This window comes from Canis lupus, chromosome 13 (assembly GCF_048164855.1).
Source record: "Canis lupus baileyi chromosome 13, mCanLup2.hap1, whole genome shotgun sequence".
Taxonomy (NCBI): domain Eukaryota; kingdom Metazoa; phylum Chordata; class Mammalia; order Carnivora; family Canidae; genus Canis; species Canis lupus.
In genome coordinates this window covers 16,935,560-16,963,042 of record NC_132850.1, presented here as the reverse complement: position 1 = coordinate 16,963,042, position 27,483 = coordinate 16,935,560, and the positions used below count along the sequence as shown (strand labels likewise).

The 27,483-nt window shown below is 54.0% G+C and overlaps 1 protein-coding gene and 1 long non-coding RNA gene across 7 annotated transcripts in view; one reads left to right on the top strand and one right to left on the bottom strand.

Moving 5' to 3' along the window:
* The window catches only part of RNF220 (ring finger protein 220), a 234,794-nt gene that overhangs the window by 177,630 nt on the left and 29,681 nt on the right, over positions 1–27,483 (top strand). For all 5 annotated transcript variants that reach the window (XM_072772488.1, XM_072772492.1, XM_072772490.1 and 2 more), the window contains exon 3: positions 21,284–21,416. In XM_072772488.1, the coding sequence (XP_072628589.1) occupies positions 21,284–21,416 (133 nt within the window). The remainder of the gene's footprint in view (positions 1–21,283; positions 21,417–27,483) is intronic.
* LOC140602661 (uncharacterized) lies at positions 12,924–18,963 on the bottom strand. 2 transcript variants are annotated; one of them, XR_012005561.1, is made up of 7 exons: positions 18,686–18,963; positions 18,457–18,584; positions 17,175–17,321; positions 16,399–16,598; positions 15,614–15,735; positions 13,627–13,783; positions 12,924–13,153 (listed from the first exon to the last, which is right to left on the bottom strand). It is a non-coding gene; the product is annotated as an uncharacterized lncRNA (long non-coding RNA). The 2 variants fall into 2 exon arrangements; XR_012005560.1 differs by lacking the exons at positions 16,399–16,598; positions 17,175–17,321; positions 18,457–18,584; positions 18,686–18,963 and adding an exon at positions 16,128–16,321.

Here is a 27,483-nt window from a genome sequence, read left to right as displayed (position 1 = left end):
ACTGCTCCACCCTTGCTTCTCCTGCCATCTCATCTACAAGCCAGGCTTCTGGGGCTCCCTCCTCCAGGAAGCCCTGTCCTCCTCAGTCCCTTCCCCTTCGGCCCTGCAATGGGATCTTCTGTGCCCAGCCCTGGAGCATGGGCTGCTTTTCTTTCCCAAGCACTGGCCCCCAAACTTTGAGGGTGTTCCAGGACTAAGTTTGGAACAGCTCATAATAAAATTGAAAAGAGAGCGAAAGGGACAGACAACCCAGTGGACAGAGGGAGAGGGAGCAGAGGGCAGGCTCTCTCTTGAGCAGACCCAGCCTGAGCTGTGGGACACTTCACCAAATTCCTCAGCCCCACGTCACAGTTAGAACCGAGAACTAGGACACAGGAGCCCAGGGCTGGTGACTTCCAGCTACAGGGTGCTGGTGGGGGCAGGGTGGAGAGCCCCAGGGCGCAGCTGGTAACAGGCTGTGCCTGGCCAGGCCACCCAGCTCCCCCCGCCTCACGCCCTCTCTGCACAGAACCTCCAGCCCAGCCCCCCACACAGCTGCCTTCCTCATGACACAGGCCTGTGTTGTCCTGATGACCACTGACCACTCTGCCTGGGGGAGGGTTCGGCCTGTGTGGAAGGAGGAGCCCTAGAGCCAGTGGCCAAGGGTACCCCAAGGTTCCCAGGCTGTCAGCCTGGGCCCCCTACACTCCTCAGCCTGCAGCGGCCCCTGGCACCCCCACTTCCAGGCAGGGCAGGGAGGCATGCTGACACCTAGCCGTGCGGATCTTTGTGCTTCAGGCTGTGCATGCTGATTCATTCCTCAGAGCAACCTGGGAGCCTAATAGCATTACCCTCAGCCTCTAGGTGTGAGGAAGTGGAGACTCACGTAGAGTAAGGCCCTTGCCCAAAGGGTGCGTGGCTGGTAATGCTAAGGTAGGTTTCGGGACCAGATCTCTGACCCCAAAACTCACGTTCCACCCACCAGGCTCCTTACTCCTACCGCCTACCTTTAGCCCACCCCTGGCCTGGAAGAGAATGCCAATGTGGAAACGAAAAAGACACAAGCTTGAGGAGAGGAAAATGTTTCTGGTGGGGGGATCGGGTCTAGAGCTGCGTGGTTAAGGGTCATGGGAGCCCAGCCGACAGCCACAGAACAGATCCAGGAGCAGGGCCTACCCAGTCTCCTGCCCCCACTCCCACCCCCCTTCAGTTCCCACACTCAACAAGGGGAAGCTAGGCCTCCTCCTCTGTTCCCTCCATGCCCTAGACCCCCCAGAGGGTCTAAGACCCTACCCTTCTCCCCACTCAGTCTCTGTTTCCTGATAGGGATTGCTTTGGCCAGATGTGTTTAATGTGGTTAGGATACAGCACCGGACCAAAGAAGCCAAAGTTTTCTTTTTTTTTTTTCAAAGTTTTCATTTTTGTAGTCTTTTTTTTTTTTTTCAGTAGGCTCCATGTCCAACATGGGACTTGAACTCACCACCCTGAGATCAGCAGTCACACGCTGTACCCACTAAGCCAGCCAGGCATCCCAAGAGATTCATTTCTAAGCTTACCAGCAGCAGACTTTGGACAAGTACTTTCACCTACCCCGATCTACAGAGACTTTCCCTACCTCAGGTGCTAACTATCCCGGGATATTAGTAATAACAACAGCAGCAATAATGATAGCAAACACTTGACATAAAGGGCTTAGATGTGCCAGGAACTACTCAAATGACTTGATGCATAACCCTGTGAAGCAGCTACTTCTATTCTTCCTATTTTACAGATGAGAAAACTGAGGCACAGGGGAGTGAGGGAATTTTTCCAAGGTCTCCAAAAGGGTCTTTTCCCATAAATGGTTGATGAGAAGTGATTTGTAAAACTATAGAGTTACTTTGTTTTTTGTTTTAAAGATTTACATTGGGGCAGCTCTGGTGGCTCAGGGGTTTAGCGCCGCCTTCAGCCTAGGGCGTGATTCTGGAGACCCGGGATTGAGTCCCATGTCAGGCTCCCTGCATGGAGCCTGTTTCTCCCTCTGCCTGTGTCTCTGCCTCTCTCTCCTTTCTGTGTATTCTCATGAATAAATAAAATCTTAAAAAAAATAAAGATTTATTCATTTATGATAGACACAGAGGGAGAGAGAGGCAGAGACACAGGAGGAGGGAGAAGCAGGCCCATGCCAGGAGCCTGCTGTGGGACTCGATCCCGGGACTCCAGGATCGTGCCCTAGACCAAAGGCAGACGCTAAACTGCTGAGCCACCCAGGGATCCCCTATAGAGTTACTTTGTAAACGTGGACATGTTCTAGAAACTAGTTTTCCTACGTAGAGCTACGTATAAATGGAGAAGGGGAGTGCTTTTTAAAGGCAGAAGTGTTTGACACAGGTAGAAGTATTTTTTGTTATTCAGTGCCTCACGGTGTGAGAAATGGTTCTTCTCTGATTTGAGCCACTCCTGCACCCCAGAGTTGGAGAGTGGGTCACAGTGGGTAGTCCACCAGGGCAAAACCAAATAATTCCTATTTAAAGTTGCATTCTTTCTTTAAAAATCACAAAATGGGGGGAACCCTGGGTGGCCCAGAGGTTTGGCGCCTGCCTTCAGCCCAGGGCCTGATCCTGGAGTCCTGGGATTGAGTCCCACATCCGGCTCCCTGCATGGAGCCTGCTTCTCCCCGTGCCTGTGTCTCTCCCTAATAAATAAATAAATCTTTAAAATAAAAATCACAAAATGTCCGACCTGTAATAATCAGCTTCTGTCGTTCCCGAGAGGACCAGATAGTAGACAGAGCTGGGAAAAGAGGAGGGCCTCTCAGAAAAACCTTGATTCAGGAAAAAAAAAAAAAAAAAAAAGCCCTAGAGGGTGCTTTGCTTGCTTCACTCCCCAGCACGCGCGCGCGTGCACACACACACACACACACACACACACTACACTATATCCTCCTTTTTCACCTGCAATCAGGCTGGGCTAATGGATATACTTCCTCCCTGCCTTCTCCAACACCCCAAAAAATGGAGCCTTTAGGACGGAGAATATAGACCAAGGACAAGATTTCTCACTCTCTCCAGCAGAAAGGAACCTTCCAGAAAATGTGTGGGAATGCCTACCCTCAACCAGGCTGCTAAATTGCTTTTTCCCTCTGCTTGGGGCAAACGCCTGAGCTCTGCTGCTAAGGCGGGCTTGGACCAGCTTGATGAGGCAATTGTTCTCAGATCCTATTGCCCCACTGTTCTGGCTCAAACTGGTCTCGAGAAGAGTATGGCAGGGGGCCAGGAAGATTATCGGGGAGGCTGGGGGGGCATTCAGTCCTGGGACAGGCCTGAAGCAATGGATGGTACAATTGTTGGATTTAGATTAAAGGGGCACGAGAGCTGGGCTGAGGCTGGTGTCAGGATATAGCTCTGACGGTGGGAACTGGGGTTATTTTGGGAAATTGGGAGTAGATTCAGGTTTAGGTTTAAATTTAGGAGTTGAGCTAGGTGGTGAGGCTGGGCAGACTCAGAAGACTGGAGTTAGATTTTGCTTCAGAGCTTCCCTGTAGACTGCCTGCTTCGTGCTGGTCTCCAAAAAGATGGAATCTCTACTAGGTACCCCATCCTCTGGTCTGGGATCTTTGTCGAGGAAGTGGGAGTGAGGGTGAGTGTTGGCTCTGGAAGGGAGGACAGACAGGGTCCCCCAGCTAGGGAGCTGTCTCCCCTAGGACCTTGCTACTCAGAGGGTGGTCACAGACCAGCAGCATCAGCTTTACCTGCGAACTCTTTAGAAATTCAAATAAAAAACAGTAATTCATGACTCCTGGGTGGCTCAGCGGTCGAGCGCCTGCCTTGGGCCCAGGGTGTGATCCTGGAGTCTTGGGATCGAGTCCCATGTCGGGCTCCCTGCAGGGAGCCTGCTTCTCCCTCTGCCTGTGTGTCTCTTGCCTCTCTCTGTGTGTCTCATGAATGAATAAATAAAATCTTAAAAAAAAAAATCTTTGGGACCCACCTCAGAGCTACCAAATCCAAATCTACATTTTAACGTGAACTTCCAAGAGTTCTGTTCACTTAAAGTTTGAGAAGCATCCGGGAAGCTTTTCTGGCAGAAAGGAGAGAGGCCAGGGCAGGAAGGCCAGAGGGCGTGGAGCCCCAGGGCCTCCTCCAGGGCCCCCTGCCAGGCACCCCCTCCCACTGCTGGAGCCACAGCGACACCTACTGGCCACGGGCACCTAGGCCACCCCCTCCAGGACATCTGGACCCCACGGTCCCGCCCTGCCTGGCCTCTACCCTGAAGCTGGCTTTCCTGAGATCTGGGGCTCTGACTTCCCCAGCTAGGCTGGAGCAGATGTAGGATGGACCCGGGCTTCAAATGGGTCAGGGCTGCATGCGGGCCAGGGCCCTGAGGCCTCCGTGTGAAGAAGGCAGGGCAAGTACACGGGTGCACAGGGCTCAGGACACACCCCGACCCCTGGTGTGCTCTCCACACTCAGCGACACAGAGCACATGCGTGCCCTCTTCTCCAGGCCCTCAGCCAAACGGGCAGGGTGCCACTTCCTAGTCCAACCAGCCTACAGCTGCTGCCCATCAAGGAGGTGGGATTTGAACCCATGTCTGAACGACTCTTCCCGGAAGCAGTCTTTTAGGAACTACAATTGAAAAGCAACTCGGAGAAGGCGAACAGCTAGGATATTTCTGGTGCAGGGTGGTGGTTGCTGGAGACTGAATTCCCGTGACAGGATTCTAGGTCAAAAGGGTAGACTGAGGCCAAAGGGCAGAGAAGTGAGAGGACGGGGAAGGAAGGCAACTCATTTCAAGGTAGGGCTCAGCTGACCCACCCCAGGGGACCTGACTGCTCCGGAGGGCCCTTGGCCCAGAGGGCACCCCCTCCCCACCCCGGGTGGGGAGAGAAGAGCCTCCTCTGGGTACCAGTCACCCCCTCACTCCCCTTCCTAGTCCCAGTTATTGTTGAACCCACACACCCCAGCCCCACCCTGGGCTGCTCTCAACTATGAGAAGGGGTTTGCTTGGGAACTAAATGATTGTGATTGCCCACCAGTGTCTGCCATTAGTGGTGATTAGTTAAAACATCAGAGTCTAAACAGTCAATTGGCTCTAATAATTAATACTATGGCTCAGCTGTGACTGTGAGCGCACGAGGTAAGAGAGAGGAAAAAGAGAGGGGGAGACAGGATGGGCAGGGCAACCTCAGCTCTGTAGCTACTACTTCTTGACCCACACGCCAGGTGCTGGGCCACGGTGCATCTGGCTCCTAATTCTGTGTGCTCACAAGACACTTTAATAAATTACTTCCCTGGGTTCTCATCATTGCCCTGTTAGTCTCCGCTTTACAGGTAAGAAAAATGAGGCACTGAAGGGAAAAGCTAGTAAATGCTCAGTAAACGTCAGGCGAGCGAACGGATAAATAAGTGAATGAAGTACCCAGCACTGACATTCAAACCCAGGCTAGCCTGACCCCAGAAAATCTGTGGGGGGGGGTTGGGAGGTGCTAGAAACTGCAGAGAAAGAAAGTACACACCCAGCCCTCTGTCCCACATCTTCTGCCCCTATACACACTCCCTCCTCTCTCCAGCACCTTCCCAATCCTGTCTACACACCCACTGTCACACCAAGGGCTCCCAGGCGCTCCCTCACACCTGCCCTCCTCTCTCCTCCTGCCTCTCCTGTGAACCTCTCCCTCGCTCAGGGGTTCACACCTCTCTCTCTCCCCCAACTGCTCTCTCTTTACACTGCTCCCTTCCGCTCACACACACACCCCCTCTGTCTCAGGGCCCTGTCTGTCCTCCCCAGTGCTGTGCTTCCAGCTCTTAGAAAACCACTTGGCCCGTAGGCAGCACTCATGGAGTGTTTGGGAAATGAAATCAGGGACCCCCTGCTCCCCATGCCCTACACCCCCCACACACACCCCGTGCACACAGGTGTCTGCTTCAGGCCTTCACCTAGAACCGGCCCCTCCAGGAGCAGGCCCCAGAGGCCTCCCACGGGGCAGTCTGGGCCAGGCGCTCACCTGTCCATGGGGCTCCGTGTCTGGGGGGGCTCCCATGCGGACCCCCAGGTTATCCTGGAGCAGGCTCAGCCGCTCCCCACCCCCTCCCGGGCCAGGGAGCAGGATGGCTGTGTGTGCATTGCTATTAATCACCCCTCCTGGTCCGCTAACGAGGCTAATGCGGTAAGTGACAATAGCCCATCTTGGTTCCTGATTTAGGGGCTCAGGACGGAAGCTGGGCTCCTGGGAGTGAAGACGTGAATTCTCCACGACACTAAACCTTCAAATAAATCTCCTCCAGTCAGAGAAGCCCAGGGCACTAAATCCCATGCGCCGGTAATTGAAACCCTTAGAGCTTTCTTGGGTAGGGAAATTGCTGAGAGAGGGAGCAGCCCAGGGGTTCTGGGTGGGGTGCTGGGCTAGCATAGAGGCCCCCGGAGGGCTCGGAGATGGGGGAGGCTCCTGGAGACCCTCTGTGAGCACGTGAGTATCTGTCTGTCCTGTCAGTGTTTCTAGGCACAGGATTTGACTGGCCAGCTGCGTTCAGGGGACCACTGCCCACCTCCTTCCCACCAGGTCTGTGGACACTGTTATTTTTTCTAGAACAGTTAGAGCTTCTGTGTTTCAAGGGCTCCTCCCTTTGAAAGTCATTGGGCCTCGTCCCTGTCACTGACCATGAAACCAGGCTTTATTTAAACAAAAGAAATTGACAGCATTCCCTCAACTGCCGACCTTCCCCTACTCCTACCTGTCACCCTCGCACCTCCACCTCCCACCCACCCCAGCTTTCACTGTCTTTTCAGCCATTCTCCTGCAGCCCCTTCAAGTTCTCCTCCCACTGGCTTGGCCACTGAGTCCTTCAGCAGCCTAACTGCCACGCACTCTGCGCCGGGCCCTGTGTCAGGCCCTGAGCGGACCAGGCAAATCAGAGAAGCTCCCTGCCATCAAGGAGCTCAGAGTCCACCAGGGGAGACGGATGGACAAACAAACCATTGCAATGTTATATGCATGATGTGTGCGAGAAGAGGTAAAGACATGTAAGACATAGCATGGGAGGGTAATACCAGGGAAGGCTGCGAAGAGGAAGGATTGTCTGGGTGCAGTCTTCAGGAATAAATAAGGAATTATGGGTTGCCCATAGGGAGATGGATGTCGTGGGCACCGTTGGCGGTAAGGACACCATGCGAAGAGCTGGGGCTTGTCCACACAGCATTGCCGGAGAGGCTACAGGCTGGAGAGGCGCTCGCGGGATAAGGAGTCCGGAATTTATGCTGTGGGCTTCGGGAGCCGAAGAAGGGTCTTAAGTGGCTGAACGATAGGACCCAATTTGTGTTTTAGGAGGATCCTGCTGGCTGTAGAGAGAGAAATGGATTAGAGGGGACAGAGATGTGTTAGGAGATGACAGGAAAGACTGGAGATGATGCCTGAACCAAAGCAATGTAGAAAAGATGGTGCCAGGGGCTGCTTAGGACATAAAGACAAGTACGATGTAGACTTACTTGATGGAGGGGCCAGAGTAAAGAGTAAGACTCCCAGATGCAGGGAATCTGGGGCGGGGCGGGGGGGGGGGGGGCGGGGGCAGGGTTTAAGTGTCTCATGCAAATGGAAAAAGCAGGTGGAAGGCAGGTCCAGAGAAGGTAAATCCTATTTCAGGTGCACTGGGCTTGAAGAGCCTGCGGGTCATCCTAGCAGAGGATCCTGCATGGTGACAGGCATGGGACAGGACTGGAGGTAGGGATGGGGGTGGGGGGCAGAGAGAGGAGTGGGCGAAGACAAGGTGATAGCTGGCCCCAGGGAGTGGGGTGGAAGGGTTAAGAGCCCGGGTTCTGGCCTTGCCCCGCTTAGGCTGGAGGTCCAGCACCACCGCTTACAGGGTGACCATGAGCAGGTTATGGAGCTTCTTGCCCGTTCCCTCAGTTACGAAGTAGTAAAGTGCTTGGCACAGGGAAGGATTTGATCGATGTTATTCTCTTTCCTTCCTCCTCATCTGTACAGCTTGTACCTACCCATCACGTCTCAGCCTGCGTCTCGTCCTCAGGGAGGCCTTGCTGGCTTCCTCTGAGCAGGGCAAAACTGCATTTCCAGGTCCGCATGAGCACTGTTCACCTCTCTTTGGCATGACTACAGTTGTTTGTATAATTTTATTGTGTGTTTCCTCCTACTTTGTAAGCTCCATTAGGACGTAGATTTGGTTGTATCCTTAGAGTTCGGTGCAGTGCCTAGCACATGGAAGACCCTCAATAAATATTAGAGTGTGGGGCAGTGGGGGTGCAGATCACAGGGAGTTAAGAAGTGCTAAGAGAGGGCCACCAGGGTGGCTCAGTGGTTGAGCGTCTGCATTGGGCTCAGGTTGTGATCCCAGGGTCCTGGATCGAGCCCTGCATGGAGCCTGTTTCTCCCTCTGCCTGTGTCTCTGCCTCTCTCTTGTGTCTCTCATGAATAAATAAAATCTTAAAAAAAAAAACAAAAAAAAAGAACTACTAAGAGAAAGGAGTATGGACAGCAAGCAAGGCTCCTTGGAGCATCTTAGGTGAGATGGGAAGAAGAGGGCCTTTGTCACAAGGTGCCATACAGAAGGGAGAGAGGAGTTGTTGATATTGTTGCAGTGGAGGTGACTCCAAGCATGTAGATACTGATGGATGGAGGCCTGAGGAGGGAAGGGGGGGCGCAGGAGAGAGGGCACCCACAGCAGCTTTCCCCGCAGACATAGGCAGGAGTGAGATTCTAAACCCAGGAGAAGGGATCCTGGCTAGAACAGGGAGACGGATGCCTCTTCCACTGAAACTGGAAGAGAAAAAGAGGTGTGTGTGGATCTGGAAGTTGAGGGAACTCCTCCCTAAGGACTTCAGATTTCTGAGCAAAGTGGGAAGCAAGGCCACCTAGTAAGAGAGCTGGGGACAGGAGATGGGGCGGTGGGGAGGGGGCTCCAGATAGTAAAATATTATTGGATTGTCTCTGTGGGAAAAGGGAGACAGAGCTGACCAAGGGCATGTGAAGGGATTGCTTAGGAGTGCCGAGATTGGAAACTGTGAATTTTTATTGGCACATATCTGCGCGGTTTTGTGATTTTCCCCAGCTGCGTTTAGCCGCCTGTGTGTCTGAGACAAAAAGGAGAACAGTTGGATTGTGGAGGCAGAGGATGCAAGAGGGAGTTGAGGTGATGGGCCCTAGGACTCGGGCTACAGTCCACGAGTGAGTGGTGTCTCGGGAGGTGGGAGGAGGAGAGCGGGAGAAGCAAGTGTGATGGGCGTAAGGCCCTAGGAGGGTGGGCGGAGAGGGAGTTGTAGCCACAGAGCAATTGGGGCTGTTGAGCAGGTCCTCCAGGAGGAAGTGAGTACAGGGGAAAGAACGGCCATCGAGGAGGGGAGGTCAGTGGTGGGGCTTGGGTGGACGAGTGGGAGCAGGCCCAGGGATGCGGGGCACAGGGCGGTGCTTGACATCAGAGCCCACAGCGCGGGAGGCCGAGGGCCGGCCTGGCAGTGAGCACCCACCAGCCACTGACCCCACCTCCCAGGGCCTGAGCCACCTGGACTTGGGAGAAGAGACCACCTGCACCTGGACGACTCCAGGGAGTGGTGTCTCCAGGGGAGGGGCCCATTTCAGGGAAAAGGGATGAGAAAAAGTGAAGGAAGCATCTAGGGATGGAGGAAGGAGAGCTTCTGGCGGGGCACAGAGCCCTGGAGATGTCCAGAGACCCCGGAGCCACCTCCCCTCTCCTCCCCCAGCATCTCTCCTCCGACCTCCGCCCTCCAGCCGGCCTCCCCCAGCTTGCCAGGGCTCCTGCCTCACCTTCCCTTCCCTGGCCCACCTCCGAGTGCCCCATCCCCAGGTGCCCCCACCTGCTCCCCAGCCCCTCCCCCTGCCCTGCCCCACCCCAGCCGGCCTGAGCGAGCAGGAACCCCTGCACCTTCATTTCTCAGGTCACTGCTTGGCTAATGGGCTATTAATTTGCTCAATCGTCCCCTGTGAGGCAAACTCAATTTCTGCCAGCCAGTCGTCCCTCCCTGTCGACAGCGTGATTGATTGGAGGAACAGCTGTCACCGCCCGGGCCGCCCGGCCGCCGGCTCCCTGCCTCCCTTCCTGAGAGTCCCCACCACCCCTCCTCCTCGGGCCGCTGCCCCGCGCCCGCAGAGGCAGCGCACCCCTGCCACCTGCCCGAGGATCTGTCGCCAGCAATGAAAAATGACAGAAATATTTAAGGACAAATAAGGTTTCCCAACGCAATTGAAAATGATTACAGGCAGCTACAGATGGGGCCAATCTGATGCGCAGCAGCAAATCAAATCGAATTTCCTTATCGGCGTATTATTTTAGGCGTTATCTGGCACGTTGATGCAGTTATCAATTCAATTTCAGCCGCCGGTCCGCTGTTTACTGTCTCGCCTTTGCTGGGAAAAGGTAAACACGCTCAGCCCAGCAAATTAATTTCTGGCTGAAGCCAGAGGCTGCAAAGGACTGCTCCGCGGGCCCCACGGCCCCCACCTGCGCCCCGGGCTAGTGGGCCAGGCCGGGGGACCCCGGAGGCGGAGTTGCCCGAAGCCCGCTGCCCGCCCCTCGGCCTGGCCCGGCCCAGCAGGATTCAGGGCTCCTAGGAGACTGGGGTGACCGCTGCGGGCTCCGCGGCTGCTGCCAGGGAGAGGTGAAGGTCTCCCATTAATTCCCAGCTAAAAATGACAAATTCATCTTGGACGACAATTAAATGAAGTCAGTAATTGATGCTAATTGATCTCCAGATGCGAGGGCTCCCCTCAGCCTTAGCAGCACGTGCCTGTCTTGCTCGCTCTCCCCACCCCAGCCTCCTCCTCCTCCTCCTCCTCCTCTTCCCCTCCCTACATCTCTCTGCTCCAGTCTCTCTCTCTCTCTCTCTCTCTCTCTCTCTCTCTCTCTCTCTCTGTCCTTGCCCACCGGCCAGCCTGGGCTCAGGGGTTCCAGGCTCCCGACCCCGCAGGTCTGTGGGGCACAGCTGGCCGGGGCTGGGCTAGCAGGCAGTGCCTGAGGCCGAGGAGCTGGCCTGCTGCCCACCCAGCCTGCAGGCCCCTGTAACCAGTGCCCCAAGTCCCACCCATCAGCCCAGAACGCAGGTAACGTGCCCTCCTCCGCAGTTCAGGATTTATTGCCCACAGCTGCAGAGGTTCCCCACTTCATTTTTATAAGCCCATAGTCAGAGCCAGCGGGGGGTAAAGCACACTTGGATTTACTTTACTTTAAACAGTACAGTCCTAGCACTTGGGCTCCATGGCAAGGAAGGCGCTGGGGGAGAGTGAAGTGGGTGGGCAGGCCGGGGAGAGCGTCCAGGTATACTCTGTCTACACTCGCAGATGTAGAACCTACACTCTGGCGAGGTTCTCTAGACGTGCTCGTGTGAGCCCCTACCTGTGTGTGCCAGTGCCCTCACGTGAACGTGTGTCCAGACATTTGAGAGGATCTGTGTGCGTGTCCACATGTGGAGATTTTCCTGACTTGGGCCCTTTCCTACCGTCAGTAATGGGGAACCCTGGGAGGCTACATCTGCTGCCACCCACCACTGGCCTGGCCCAGCACAGGGCTCTGTCTGGAAGTTATTAGCTAAGGGAGGAGGGGAGCTGAACTGCAGCTCCAGAGAGGAGAGAGGCTGCAGTTGTGTTTGGGACAGCCAAGGTCAGGGCTATGAAATACCTGTGACCCCCGAAGCCCCATCAGTCCCTAAACAGGTTGGCTGGTGCCCTTGGTGGAGCAAAGGCTGATGGTGGCAACAACTGGGGTTCCATGCCCCAGACCCAGTGAGCTCGATCGTGTGTTGGCCTAGAACCCTTGGCTCCAGTTCGAGCCCAAGTCTGAGCCTAAACCTGTCCATGGCTGACCTCCGCCTGGCTGTCCTGCATATGTTGGCCACTGGCCACCCGGGAGACCTGCCCGGCTCAATCCAGGCCCCCTCTACTGCTAGGGTAGGGTGTAAATCGTACCCATAACAGTGGGGGTCAGGGCACCAGCCAAGCTCTTGTTTCCTAAGGACCTAGAGGTGGTTGGAGGCCGTGTGGGGTGGGCAGTGCCAATCTGAGCTAATGGTATGCAGGCAGAAATGTGTCACCCTGTGTATTCTATGTATAAATGCCGCATGTAAAGAACCTGGTGCTGTGTGAGGGGGTCTGCACCGTCTCATGGGAGGATGGGGAGCAAATGAAGGAACAAGCATAGATAGTAGGATAGATGAGCAGAGCAGATGCTGGGTAAGGGTCAGGGTGGAGGCAGGAAGTCAAGAAAACTGCCACGACGTCTCCCAGCAAATGCCTGCGTCCTTTGGGGAGTTGAGCAAGGTCAGTGGTCATTTATTCAGTCGTTCCCTCGAAGAATATGTATTGATTTCTACTATTACTATTACTCTTCTCTTACTTCGGGCTGTGTCTTCTGCTAGATGCTGAAGCTATAGCAGTAAACAAGTTAATCCTTGCCCTCAAGAAATGTATAGTCTAAAGAGGGTGACCGACACAGAATAGGCAATTGTAACACTGTGTCACTGGAGATGGCACAAGAGGCTGTGGGGACACAGAAAAGGTACCTCGTACAGTCTGTGGGAGTCAGGGAAGGCTCCCTGGAAGAAGGACTTGTGAGTCCTTTAGAGTAAGAGTTAGCAGGCTTGTGCAGATGGCCCCGGCCATATCCTTTTTGGTTGTGTGGCAAGCCCAAAGCAGAGACGGATGGGCCTATCTGGTCCAAGTGACTCGGGAACTGCTCAAAATGTCACCCTCCCCCGAGCACCAGCCACTGCCCTGGGGGCTGGGCAGGAGGGTACACGGTTGTTTTCAGGGCATCCTTGGGTACTGGCAGATAAATACGGGCCATCACTAGATGCACATCTCTCCTCTGGCTGCCCCACCCCCACCCCCTCGACCAGGGATGCCTATTAATCCTGACAAATGATGACTTACGAACATGTAATGCAAACTGATTCATCATACATTCAAATCCGCCGCCCCGCCCCAGCGGGAGGCCCCAGCCAGACAAGTGTATTACACGGATAATGTATTTGACGTATTAATAAAACCAGCCGCATTGCTCTGGCGCGGGGACTGGGGAATGCCAATATACGATGACAGATCACATATTGATGAAATCCAGATGTTTGGAATCATAGTCTTGGGGCCTTGTTCATATTGACTGAAGGTAAAAAATGCCATCTGTCAGCATGTTAACTCTTCCTGCCCCACACTCACCAGAGGCACCAATCATGGTTTTCTGGAGGGAAGAGAAGGAGAAAGGGGACGAGTGAGAGGGGGCAGGATGAGTAATTAGATGGTCTGGACGGCGATGGACGGATGAAGTGGGGTAGACAGTTGTGGATACAATGGGTGGAGGGGACACCTTCATGCCTTATGTTCTTGACCTCTCAGCAGCACGTGACCCTATCAGTGACACTCCCTACCCCTTGAAACTCAGTCCTTCTTGGCTTTGATGACATTGCACCTGTTTTCATCCTCCTCTTGACTGTTCTTTCTTAGCCTTTGATGACTTGAACTTCCTCTACCTGTTGGAATTATTCAGGGCTCTGTTCCAGCCTCTTCTTACTGTATCCTTGCTCCCTAGGTGATCTTACCTACTCACAACTTCAGTAAATGGTTTGTTCATTCAATAAGTATTTACTGGCTGTTTACCATATGCCAGACATTGTGCCAGGCACAGAGAATGCCTTGGTGAACCTTGGCTCTTACCTACGTGTCAATGTCTCCAGCTCTGGAACTCTGGCTCTGGCTCCCGTAGAGTGCCTAGAAAGCATTTTCACATGGATGTCTTAACAGCTCCTCCAACTAAGCACATCGTCCAAACCTGAACTCATTTTCTTCCTCACCAAGCCTGCAGCTCTTCCTCCTGTTGCTCAAACCAGAAACCCTGGAGTCATCCTTGGCTCCTTTAGTCCTTTATCCCTACATCCAACCCATCCACCTTCTGTTCACCTCCATCATCATCACCAGCAGCAGCAGCATCTCCCTCCAGCAAGGCACCAGCCCGTCTCGCCTGAGTTAGTGAGAGCACCTTCTAAACGGCCTTCCTGCATTCTCTACTTTGCCCCTTCAGACCATTCTCTGCAGTTAGGATGATCTTTTTTATTATTTTATTTTATTTTTAAGATTTTATTTATTTATTCATGAGGGACACCGAGAGAGGCAGAGACACAGGCTGAGGGAGAAGCAGGCTCCCTGTGGGGAGCCCGATGCGGTACTCCATCCCAGGACCCCAGGATCAAGACCTGAGCCGAAGGCAGATGTTCATCCACTGAGCCACCCAGGTGCCCCTAGAATGATCTTTTTTAAATGCAAGTCTGATATGTCTCTTGCTTCTGCTTAAAACTCTCCTGTAGGTTAAAAAATAATAATAGTAATGATAATTTAAACATGATTAAAAAGTCCTCCAGGATCTGGCCTCTCTCTCTCATTATATCTCAACACTCTGGCCCTCACTCACTCTGCTGCAGTCACCCTGGACATTTTTCAGTTCTTCAGTTGGGCTTTTTCCCCTTCTCTACCTTCAAACATGCTGTGTGTGCCTAGAGCAATCATCACCTGACTGGTTCCCACTCATCCTTCACACCTTTGCTTGAATGTCATTTCCTTCACCTCCCAGGCCAACGGATATACTCCCACAGTTCCACATGCTTTCCTTTTTCTAAAACCTCTCCAGAGATGTTTGTATGATGTCCCTATCTGTAGTTGGTTCCTAAGCTCCTTGAGGACAGAAGAGTGTACCTGTTTTGTTTATTTTTGCGTGGCATCCCTACGATAGCAGACCCATTGTCAATATCCAGTTGACATTGGTTGAATGTCAACTAGGACGCAACTACTGAATTATTGCCTAGGTGAGTGGATAGGTGGGTAAGTAGCTGGGTCTTGCGCAGTGGTTAGGAGCACTAGCTTTGGAGTCAGACAGACCCAAATTTAAATCCTGCTCTGAACCTTCTAACTGTCGCTTCATTGTTCCAAACTCCATTTTCCTCATCAGCGTGATCGCAGGAATAGTATCTGTACCACAGGACTGTTGTAAAGATGAAATGAGATAAAATATACACATTAAGCCTACAGCCTGGCATACAGTAACACCCAATGGTTATTAATACACAGACAGCGGATAAATGGTTAGATGGACAGACAGATGGATATATTGGCATACAAACCAATCAAGAGATATATGGGGATGATGGATAGAAGAAGGACCTCCATGGAGGCCGGAAGGGCCAGGGCCAGGGTACATACTGAATGATACACAGTCTTACCTACGTGTCAATGTCTCAAGCTCTATAATTTGCAGGGAAGGAGGCCAGATCCAGGGCAAGGACAGGCTGGTGTCAGAAGGGGACAGATACAAGCACAAACAACTGTGATGATGATCACAAAAACAGATGATGACTCATCACTTTGTGCAGAGCCCTGGTTTAACTGAATCCTCACAAAAGTCCTGGGAGTTAGATATCATTATACCTGTGTCACACAAAGAATGTGTGACACACACTTAAGCTCAGAAGTGTTAAGTGATTTGTCCAAGGTCTCAGGGCCAGTAAGAGACAACTCTGTTGAATTCTGCTTGAAGGTTCCTCTGTGTCTTGGTCACCAGGAAATGGAAGCCCTTCTATGCAGGGGGGAGTTCAGGGAAGGGAAGGGTGGAGCACACACGTGTGTACACACAAACACACATGTACACACATACCTTCTCTTAAAGGGGCCAGCTTCCATCGCCATGTGTCATTAGCAGTACCTTCGCCCTCGTGTTAACCTTCCTGCTTCTTTCTTAAATCAGACACCTGGTGGTCAAGCCCTGCCTCTTGTGGTCTATAGAGAAAAGATCATGAAGATGGGACTTGCTGCTTGAACAGAGAGGCAAGAATGGAACCTGTGGGCAACAGAACTAGGACACAACCAAACAGGCCAAGCCACAGAAGCAATCCCATGACAGGGTGTTGCAGGGTGGGTTGTGGGTTAGTGAGGGCTAGGAAGGGAGGGCTTTCCCTCCGAATGAGCCCCCATCCTCCAGCCTGTGCACGGGCTTCACCGGGGAAGATGGCAGAGGAGGAGCAGCTCCGTGGGCCCTCGAGTGGCCTGCTCCCAGTGGTCAGCACTTCCCAACAGACGGGGGCAGCAGAGGGCTGATGTGGGACGCCAGGTGCCTGAGGCCCAAGGCCTGAGGGCGGGACTGCTGGGAGCCTGGCCCCCCAGACACACACCCCAAAGAAGAGGGCTACTTGGCTTGACCCCTGTGCTCTCCTCAGCATGCCTCTCCGGCCTCGAGGCCTCTCAGCCCCCAGTTGGCCACTTCTTGGCGGAGCCGCACCAGCTGGGTGGGGACCTTGTGAGGTCACACAGCTCGGGGGAGCTTGACCCCATAATCCCCTCCCTTTGAGCTGGTGGCACCCTAGGGAGGGCTAAGGACCGGGTGGGGCCCTCTGAACCAGCCCTCTTCCTGCTCAGAGTACCCAGTCCTCCTCCTCGGGGTACCTGGTCCTCTTGCACGCGGTACCCAATGCTCCTCCTCCTCGGGGTAGCTGGTGCTCCTCTTCCTCGGGGTACCCAGTGCTCCTCCTGGGGGTGCCTGGTGCTCCTCCCGGGGTGCCCGGTGCTCCTCCTGGGGCGCCGGGTGCTCCTGCTCGGGGTGCTCGGTGCTCCTGCCGGGGCGCCTGGTGCTCCTGCCCGGGTACCTGCGGCGGCGGGCGGGCGGGCGGGCGAGAGCGAGCGGGGGCGGCGCGGTAATGAATGTGGACGCGAGGCGGAATGAGCGATCCATCTTTGCGTGGGAGGCGGGGGCTGCGGGCGTCCCCCCCACACACTCACACACTCAATCAGGCGCTGTCAGACCTCGGGCCGCCTGGCATTTTGGTGAGGAATCTCTCAGCTAAAAATTGTTGTCAGTCCCATTTCCTCGTTATCAATGCGAGGGCCGAGGCAGCGCCCGGGGATTAGCAGGAGCGGCGCGCCCGCACCGCCAGCCGCACCTCCCCCATTCATCATCTTTAGCACTGACAGCCCGTCCCAGTCCCTGTCCCCGGTCCCTCGTGCTTCTCACGTCCCCCACTAGGCTGCTCGGCCTGCCTCCTGACCTCCCCGTGGAGCCTGGCCTTGAAGAGGGGCCCGATGGAGCCGACGCCCAGTGACCCAGGCCCACCTGTGGCCCAGGGCCTGGCTGCTGGGGTGCCCGGAGGGGGCGGGGGGGGGGGGGCGGAATGAGGGATGTTCCAGAAGGAGATGCGTTCTGACAGTCTGCCTGGGCTGCCTACCTATGAGGCTGGCGTTGGCGTTGGAGAAGCGCCTCCTACGTGGATGGGCAGCTGAACTAGGGCTTCCCAGAAGCCTCTCCAGCCTGAGGAGGACTCTCAGGTTCTGGGACCCGTGGAAGAGATGGGCCAGGATGCCCACTCCCAGGCCTAAGGAGAGACAGGGGTTGAGGACTTGGTTCCCACCCCCGCAAGACCACAGCCCCCTCCTCTTGGCCATTCCCAGCGGTTTTATGGCCCGTTTTATGGCCACTGTAATGGCCCAGGTCAAAAGCTTCAGGGAGCTGTATTCTGGGAATTATGCAAACGAGGAGCAGGCCCAGGGCCAGAGTATGGATTTTGTCATTAAACCTGGGCAGGCCATGTCGTTAGTGCAGTAAAACCCACGTCATGACCACAGGTCTCAATATAAAATTATAGGAAACACAGCGGGGGAGGGGAAGCAGGGGGCCCATGGCCAGGCTGACACCTGCCACTCTAACCCCTGAGAAAATGGGGGTGGGATGGAGGGCATAGGCTCAGGGTTCCTCTGCTGATCCCTGTCAATGCTATTCCTAAAGCTGGGGCCAGGAAGAGGACCCATTGTCCCGATAGGGAAACTGAGGCCAAGCTCAGAAAAGTGGATCTCTGTGGCACCAAAGCAGATGAACTGAGAACAAGTGTCTGGGAATGCGGATTTGTGGTCCCAGCCTTGAAGGAAAGACCCTGGGCTCTAGGAATCCCTAAGAACCAGAGTTGGGGTCCCAGCCTAAAAGGGCACAAACCCTGATATTTCCACCTCAGCCCCTGTGCCCTGGATCCTCCTCTTTCTCAGGTCTCCTCCCTTACCATTTCCCTCAGTGATGCCCCAAGCCCTGCCTCAATGATCTGTTTCAACAGCCCTGTCAACTCTCCCTTATTCACCCTTCATGCCTTCCATCAGGCCCTGCCTCCTCCCCACCCCACGCCCCACCAACCATCCTCTGGCCTCCACCCTGGAGCCCCCATTCGAACCTCCCTCAGCCCTGGCTACACTGAATGAACCCGTGGACCTTTCTTTGGCTTTCCCATTACTTTGTGACCTCCTTCAGGCCAAGAATGTGTTTAATTCTCTCTGAATTCCAATTTCTCCCAGAATAATACTTGAAGTTAAATAATTGTTTAAAAAATGTTTGCTGAGTGGATAAATAAATGAAGGATTGAGATCATGAGCTGGGTACAGGGGTCACTATCCAATTTGGAGCCTCGGTTTCCCCAACTGTAAAACAAAGGTAGTGGCCTGCAGAATGTCTAGGGTCTCACTCACCTTGGAGAGTCCCTGGCTAAATGAAGTTTGAGGCGGAGCTGAGACTAGAATCTTCGTCTCCCATCTTCCAGACCAGGCCACATCTGCTTCTTTTACTCAGAGCTGCCTTCCAGCTGTCCTCTGAGCATCTGAGGTGTAGCCACCAAAGCATATGATCAGTGGGGCCCCTTCCCCTCTCCGAGAGCTGACCACACAGACTCGAGCTACACCTGCCCCACCCTGCACACACCAAGTTTCCACGGTGGGCATCCCAGCTCTGCGAAGATCATCTGGCTTCTAGGACGATCTGCTCTTTGTTCCTACCCCCTCTCCCTTCCTCTTTTCTTCTCCTTCGCTTCATTACTGCACATCTAGTCAACGCCGGGTCTGTTTTCAATTGTCTATAAAGTTGGATAAGAAATGGCCCCTGCCTACAAGAAACTCACAACTCATTCGTCTGCTCCTGTTCTCTGCCCGAAACACATCTGAAGTGCAACTTAAATTTCATTTCTTTGGTTAAGACTTCCCTTTTTTCACTCCTCAAAATGTACACCCAGAATAAACTACGCCCTCCTCTGAGTGCTCAGATGACTCATTCTGGGCATCCAGGAGAGCTGTGACCAACGTCAGCCTTGTGTCAAGGGGAAGTGGGTTCTTGTGCTCAGCCTGAACTGGGAGCTCCCTCAGACATGGAGTTGCCAGAGTTAGCAAATAAAAATATAAGACTGGGGATCCCTGGGTGGCTCAGCGGTTTGGCACCTTCCTTTGGCCCAGGGCATGTTCCTGGAGTCCTGGATCGAGTCCTGCGTCGGGCTCCCGGCATGGAGCCTGCTTCTCCCTCTGCCTGTGACTCTGCTTCTCTCTCTCTCTCTCTCTCTCTCTCTCTATGTCTATCATGAATAAATAAATAAATAAATAAATCTTTAAAAAATAAATAAATAGATAAATAAAAAAATAAAAATATAAGGCCTCCAGGTCAATTTGACTTTTAGAAAAACAATGATAACTTTTAGCATAAGTACGTACCATGCAATATTTGGGACATACTTATACTTAAGAAGTATTTGTTGTTTACCTGAAATTCAAATGTAACCGAGTATTTTTATTTTTTAAGATTGTATTTATTTATTTGAGAGAAAGAGAGAGAGACAGAAAGCACAGAGAGAGAGGGAGAAGCAGATTCCCTCCTGAGCAGAGAGCCCAACATAGGGCTCGATTCCAGGACTCTGAGATCATGACCCAAGCCGAAGGCAGATGCTGAACCAACTGAGCCACCCAGGTGCCTCATAATATATTTAATCTGAGCATTTTATATTTAATCTGGCAACCCAACTCAACCACCTCCATCATTACTGGCAGGGCCTTTATCTCTCTGAAAGCTAATTGTGACCCTCCCTGGGCAAAAGTGGGAAGAAGACGCAGGGAGGAAAAGTTTGGCTAAAGCTAAAGAAGTCTTTCTACAGTCAGCATTTACATGGATAGGCAAGGATGTTTCTGAACGAATAGGCCTCTTCAGCCCCACGCCTTAAGCAGAGGGCAGAGGAGCAGTGGGTAGAGAGAGTAACAAAGGAGAGGGTTTAGGGTCCCCCAAGAGGTATGCAACCTTCAGCCTCCTTTCTAGAATAGTATGCTCTGGATACCATCAGCGACAGAGACAGTGACAGAGTTGGGACAGAGTTTAGGTTCCCAGCTGGCCCCCAAGCCAGCACAATACCCACTTGTATTCCCATACAATTTGAAGGGTATTCTAGAGGGGGAAACCCAAAATCTGTTAGGCTTACAAGAGGCCAATGAGGTTATCCATGTGAGAGGTAGTGAGACCCAAACAGGAAGAGTATAGATTCCAGGAATACTGAGGAAGCAGAACAGACAGGACCTGGTAGTTAAATGAATGTGGGAGGGACAGTAGACAAGGGCAAGGGCCTCAGGGGAGGCATAGTTTCCAGGCTTGGGTGACTGGGTGAGTGCTGGTGTCATTTACTAAGACGGGTGGTGCTACAGGGGGAACAGTTTTGCAAGGGGTGAAGAAACTGAAGAACTTGTTTTTGGCTCATCGAGTTTCAGATTCTTGGGGGACATGCAGGCACTGATGTCCATTAGGTGCTTGGTCCAGGGGCCGAGAGAATCAGGGAGGGATCTGGGGCAGAGACACAGATTCTGGAGTCTACAGGGCACAGATGGGAGTTAGGGCCACAGAAGGAAGATCGTCCTGCATGCAGAATAGGGAAAGAAGAGGCTCAAGCAGAGTCCTGGGAAGGTGAGGAACTGCTGGAGAACACTACCCCCAAAAGTCACATGGGTCCTTTTTGCTCCTTCCCACTCTACTGTGAGGGCCTCAAGGGCAGGAACTAGATCCGATTGTATTCTGTGGTCCCACAGTTCTGCACCGGGGCTGATTCAGAGGAGACCCCAGACAACGTTTGTTGAATGACTGCAGGAATGAATCCCCTTTCTCCCTCTTTTCTTCCTTCTCCATATTTGGAGAATATGAAAGCCAGTGAAGAAAGGAGAGACAGAGGGGGCACTGGATATTCTGGGTGATGGTATGATTAAACCAAGACCTTCACTAACCTGTATGAAATGAAGCGATCCAGGTTGGATTGCGCGGAGCATTCACTGTGTCCCGATAGATTTCCCAGAGGAGCAGACAGCTGAGGAGGTGGCACTTGCGGCTCCGAGCCACAAAGTAGAGTGAATGGTCAGGGTCTCCAAGACCCTCGGGCTCAACCCTCCTCTAGGCCAGGAAGCCCTGGGACGCAGCAGGCTTGGATTGCAGGATCGGGACGCTGGGTTTCCATCCACAGACTAGCCCAGCTTATATGTCTGTCTCTTCTTCTTCCCTCCCCAGGTAAGAAAAAGGCAGCAGCATTGTTTGACAGCCAGGCCCCTATTTGCCCCATCTGCCAGGTCCTGCTAAGGCCCAGTGAGTTGCAGGAGCATATGGAGCAAGAACTGGAACAGCTGGCCCAGCTGCCTGCCAGGTAAGCCACCCGCCGGGGGAGCCTGCCTGCCAGAGGATTGCGCTCAGGATTCTAGACACCAGGCCCCAGGAACGGCCGCCTGGCGCACTCCCCAGTCTCTAGGTAGAAGGCAAGGCCCTCCTGTTACTCTCCTCTACTCTCCTTTCAGTCCTCGGATCCTCCAGCTGAATGGCGATGCCTTTTCCCTTCTTGCTGTTTTTTTCTGAGATTGGGAAGAGAGTGGTCCCCTCTTCAGGCCTCAGCCTCAAAAGGGCACAAGATGAGCTGGAAAGGGATGAGCCACTGCCCCACGGGCCTTGCACGGCCGTGCTAAGCCTCAGGGTAGGGTAACAGAAGCAGGGACCGGGCCTGGCAGCCTGACCAGAGAAGTGTGGCCTCGTGCTGCCATCCAGGGGAGTAAGCCCTACCTTCTCTGTGAATCTCAGGGTCTGAAAGGTGACGATCAAGGATGTGCTCAGGCGTGTCCCCTAAGCCCCTGCTCTCCCCTACCTCCTTCCTCCCTGCCTGAAGGACCAGGTGAGGAGGATCTCAGGTGAGAAGGACCAACCTCTCAGAGGGTCTTATAGAGGACCCAGGTTATCAAAGGAACAGAGCAAGGATGTGACAAATTTCCCCCAAATCTTAGTGATTTATTTTTTTTTTTTTTTTTTTTTTTTTTTTTTTTTTTTAAATTTTTATTTATTTATGATAGTCACACAGAGAGAGAGAGAGAGAGAGAGAGAGAGGCAGAGACATAGGCAGAGGGAGAAGCAGGCTCCATGCACCGGGAGCCTGACGTGGGATTCGATCCCGGGTCTCCAGGATCGCGCCCTGGGCCAAAGGCAGGCGCCAAACCGCTGCGCCACCCAGGGATCCCAATCTTAGTGATTTAAAGCAGCCATTTCACTGTACTCGTGGAATCTGTGGGTTCAGGAATTCAGACAGGCTTATGTCTGCTCCGGGATCCTGGGGCCCCAGCTAGGAAGACTCAATGGCTGGGAACCAGGATCATCTGGAGCCCTCTTCACTCACTTGTCTGATGACCGATTCTGGCTGTCCGCTGGGATCTCAGCTGTGGCTGTGACCGAAGCACCTACACTTGGTTTCTCCAGGAGGCCTGAGCTCTCTCCTAGCCGGGCAGCCTCCGGGTGGTTGCATGTTCTCTACATGACAGCTTAGGGCACTAAAGCAAACAGTCCAGCCGACCAGATGGATTCTGGATCACCTTTTACAAAAGTCTAGCCTCAAAAGTCACTTAAAGCCACTTCTGCTGTTCTCTATTGGTCGAGGCAGTATCAGTCCAGCCGGACTAAAGGGAAGCAGACACACACTCCACCTCTTGATGGGAGGGTGGCAAGGTCGTATGATAGGAGAACATGTGGGATAGGAGACATGGTTGCAGCCACCTCTGGGACATTTGTCTGCCAGAGGGGGACAGCCTGCACCACGACTCCCAGCTCCACCCCATCCCTTGTTCAATCCAAGTCATCAGACTTGACTGATCTTCCTTCTACCCTCTCACCTAATCCCCCTTGTGGGGTGCAGAGACCCGAAGGTGAACCAGGACTGGTCCCACCCCAGAAGCTCCCTGCATGGGAGTAAGGGGGGTGCAGCCACAGAAACTGTGAGGGGTAGAGGCTGCTCTACGGGAAGAACTATGGGGTGTGGAGAAAGCACCAACCCTAGCACAGAGCAGAGGAGGCCTCCTAGGGGAGGGGCAGCCTGAGCTGAGTTTTAAAGGAAGAAGTATTAGTTATCTATTGCTGTGTTACAAATTACCCTCAAACCTAGTGGCTTGAAACAACAAACATTTATTATCTACAGTGTCTATGGACCATCAATTCAGAAACAGCTTAGTTGGGTAGCTGTGGGTCGTCGTGGCTTCTGGCTTAGTCTCTCGTGAGACTGCAGTTCAGATGTCAGCCAAGGCTGCAGTCCTCTGGTTTGATGCAGGGACTTTGGGAGCCATTCCCAAGAAGGCTCCTCCACACGTGGGTGTCTCCAGAGGACAGCTTGAGTTTCCCGAGGACATGGCTGCTGACTTCCCACAGAGGAAGTGATCCCAGAGAGAGGCCAGGGAGGAAGCCACAACGCCTTACATGATCTAGTCTCAGAAGTCATACACTATTGCTTCCAGTGTATTCTATTCCCTTTATTAGAAGCAAGTCACCAAGTCCAGCCCCGACCCCAGAGAGGAGAACTAAAGTCTATTAACTCTCCTTAACAGGAGGAATATCAAAGAATTTGTGAGAATACTTAAAACTACCACAGCAGACTGTACAAATGATAAAAATAATAATCCGATTTGAACACTTGCTGTATGCCAAGTACTTACCATGCCATTAATCTATGTAACCTTCCCAACAACCGGCTAGGGTAGGTGATAATGATTAACTCCATTTTACAGATGGGGAAAACTGAGGATCAGAGGGGCTAGGTGACTTTTCTAAGGTTGCACAGCTTGTAAAGTGGTAAGGATAAGATTCCAATCCAAACGCTCTGACTGTAGTGCCATGCTTTTATGCTTTTTAACCAATTCCCAGCATACACACACACAGCCCTGAACCCCCAAACCTACACACCTGGGACTAGCCTAGAACCAGCAGAGCGTGAGAAATGCCCTTCCGCAGCTGTCTGGAGGGTCTCCGAGTAATTTACTTCCCGCAGAGGGACTTCCCCTGAGTAAGAACAGAGCATAGAGACAGGTACGTGGGGGGACCTGCGGCGCCCTGTAAAAGCCGGGGACCCCTAAGGATCTGGCAAATGGGGGCCCAAGCTCTCTCTTGCGGCCTCGGCAGGGGCGGCCCCACCCCTGCACCGCCCGGGGCATCGCATCTACCCGCAGACGCGCCCCGCACCCACACCCCCAACCCGCCCCCACGTCTTCTCGGGGCACCCCCTCCCCCAGGCCCTCTCCCCACCCCCACGCCCTCCCCCGCCCCTCCCGGCCGCGCCCTGCGTCCCCCACCCCTGTGCCCCTCACGTGCGGGCCCGGCGCTGCACCCCTAACCCCTGGCACGCCCCCCACCCGGTGTCTGACAGCCGGACAGCGGGATCTGCACAGCAAGTGAAATTCCCGTCGGATCGATAAAGCCGAAGCGCTGGCGGCGACGGGTCGATGGTTTTATCTGTCTCGGCCCCGCCGCGCCCGGCGCTGACAGTCCGACCGGCCGGCAAAGGCGTTCAAGGGCAGCCGCGCCCCCGCGCCCCCGCGCCCGCGCCCCCGCCCCCCTGCACCCCGCCCCGCCCTGCGGCCGCTGCGCCCACCCGGCTGCGGGCAGGACTGGCCGCCGCCGCCCTCGTGATTTATCTGGATTTTTAATTGGAAAAAATTTGCGAATTAATTGATTTCAGGAACTTGCCAATTAACATTGTAATTGGGTGCGTGATAAATTCCCGAGGAGCGTGTCAGCTCCCTCCGGGCGGGACGGCCTGGCCCTGCCGCCCTTGCCCCGCCCCTGCCGGGCCTCGGAGGGGGGAGGCGGGGAGGGGGGCCGCCCCTGGGCTCCCGGGCTCCCGGGCTCCTCCGTCCTCCCTCCCAGCCACCGGCTCCCCGAGCTGAACGGGACCTCCAACCGGCCATTTCACAGATGGGGAAACTGAGTCCTGCAGGAGGGCGGAGCTTGCGTGTGCCTGGGCGTCCCCCACCCACCGCACGGAGCCCTCCTCCCGGGCTCTCCAATCTCTCCTTTCCCTCCCGCCTCGTGGCCCTTCTCTTCTCTCCAGCGACACCCTTCCTTCTCTTACCCCGCCTTTGCCTCTCTTCCCCCACCCCTGCGGGTTGGGGAGTCTGTGGGTGCTGCTGCAGGGGCCTCTCCACCACCGGGGACGCCTCCCTCCCGCCCTCCCCCCGAAGTTCTTCAGAATGGGCCTGGTTGTTATGTGTGCCTCCTGCCTCCCTTAGCACAGAGCAGCAACCTCCCCCACCCCCCACCCCTCACCCCCTGACCAACACCATCCCCCCACCCAGCAGGCTGTTACTTCAGACACACCTGAGGGCTCACCCAGAGAAGCAGGGACCTCTCGCTCCCAAAGGAGAGCTGGCTGGTTTTCACAGACAGGCAAACGTGTACATGACATACAGGCACATGCACACCCCCACATTCCAACACACGTAGATACGCACACACATGCACCCTGAAAGAACCGCTTCCCACCCGTGCTCATTCCCACAGGGAATGGGCGCACAGACACCTACAAGGAGAAGACTCAAAACTCCTGCTGACAAGGCACTTACTTAGACTTTTCAAAGTACTTTTATTTTTTATGCTTTTAAGATTTTATTTATTTATTCATGAGAGAGAGAGAGAGAGGCAGAGTCACAGGCAGAGGGAGAAGCAGGCTCCATGCAGGGAGCCCGATGTGGGACTCAATCACGGGACCCCAGGATCATGACCCTGGCGAAAGGCAGACGCTCAACCGCTGAGCCACCCGGACGCCCCTCAAAGTACTTTTACACTTGGGATTAGAGTCTGTGCCCACGCATGCTCCTTCACCCCAGCCTCCCCTTTCTCCGTCCTGTCCAGGAGCACAAACGGACCCCAGGACTCAGCTAGTTAGAACAAGGAGGGCAAAGTTAGACTAAGGGCAGACTGTAGGGGGCTCCCAGGGCTGGAGGGTTGTCCTGGATGCAGTGGGGGTGTTAGAAGATTGCTGAGCCGCCAAGAAACTTGACCAGATTGCAGACCTGTAGGAGAATCACTCCGGAGGCCAGCGTGGAGCGTGAATCCAGGAGAGAAGCAGGAAGGCAAGTGAGGAGGTTTGGCAGGGCCAAGGGACAGATGACGAACTGACCCACTGACCTGGGACAATGGCGGTGGCAATGGGAACGGGGAAGAGGGAATGATGAGAGACTGGTGGAGGGAGAAGCAGGAGGAGGTAGCTGATTACTCACAAGGTACTCACTAGGAAGCGCTTCCCGACCTGGGTGACCCGAAGGCTGATGGTGGCAGAGAAGCAAGTTTCTGAGGAAAGGAGGAGACAATGGACAGGGCTCTGCTAAACCTAAGATGTCTCTGGGATGGCGATGGGGTGGAGACTGGATGTGTGCAAAGGCCTGAGCCCCGGGACCTCTTCTGGAAGGCTTCTGGCCTCTAGGATGGGAAGCCAGCTCTCTGGTCAGTGCTTTCAAAGTGCTGAGAGGAGCCACAGGGAGGCTGGGTGACTCTAGAAAGGCGGGGTATGGAGATGGCAGTGCCCCCACCCCCACTTAAGCCTTATTTAAGGCCGGCCTCGGTGTTTGGTTGGGTAATGAACTAGATAAACAATTCCCCAAATAGATTAAAACGAAGTGTAACTTACAAAGGCGGCTGGTGATGATGGTTTATTCCCGGGCAGCACACCATTTCTTTATTTCCAAGGATAATTCAGTGTAAATCACCTTAATTAAAAGTGTCAGCCCAGCCCATGAATATTGTACTTAGGAACGCGTTTCCTGGGTCCCAGTTATAATTTAAAACCCATGGATCACTAGGCAGCGAGTGACTGAGAAGGGAGGAAATCGTTGGGGGCGGGCTGTGGAAACAGGGAGGGATGGAAAGCAGAGGAGTGGATGGGCTGGGTAGGAGCCATCTGCCTGTAGCTCTGGGGCTCGGACCTCTCCTTCCCGAGGCAGGCTTTTCACCAGCCTCCTGTCCCTGGGGCACCAAGCACACTTGGGGCGATCAGGTTGTTGGAAGAAAGGGGGGGCACTTGCGCACAGAGAGGGAAGGAGCCTGAGGCAGTACCAGTCCAACCTGAGGGAAAGGGAAGAGAATTGGCAAAAGGGAGAGGCTGGATGTTCTCCCCCTAGATGTCCTTATTTCTGCTCACCAGCAGAGGAAACTAAAGCCCAGAGCCAGTGGGATGCTCCCCAAAGTGGAGAGAGCAAAAGAACTCCAAGCTCCGTCCTCCATCCTAAGCCCCTGAGTATCTTTAGAGAAGCAGCGTGAGCAATCGAAAAGCAGGGCTTCGGACTTGGTGCGGCAGGAACTCAAATCCCAAACCCTACGTGGACTGTGTGAACAGAGAGGTGTCATTTACCTGTTAGGCAACTTTGTAAAGTTTTTGGTGAAGATCAAAACCAGAACACATATAAAGTCCCTGGCCC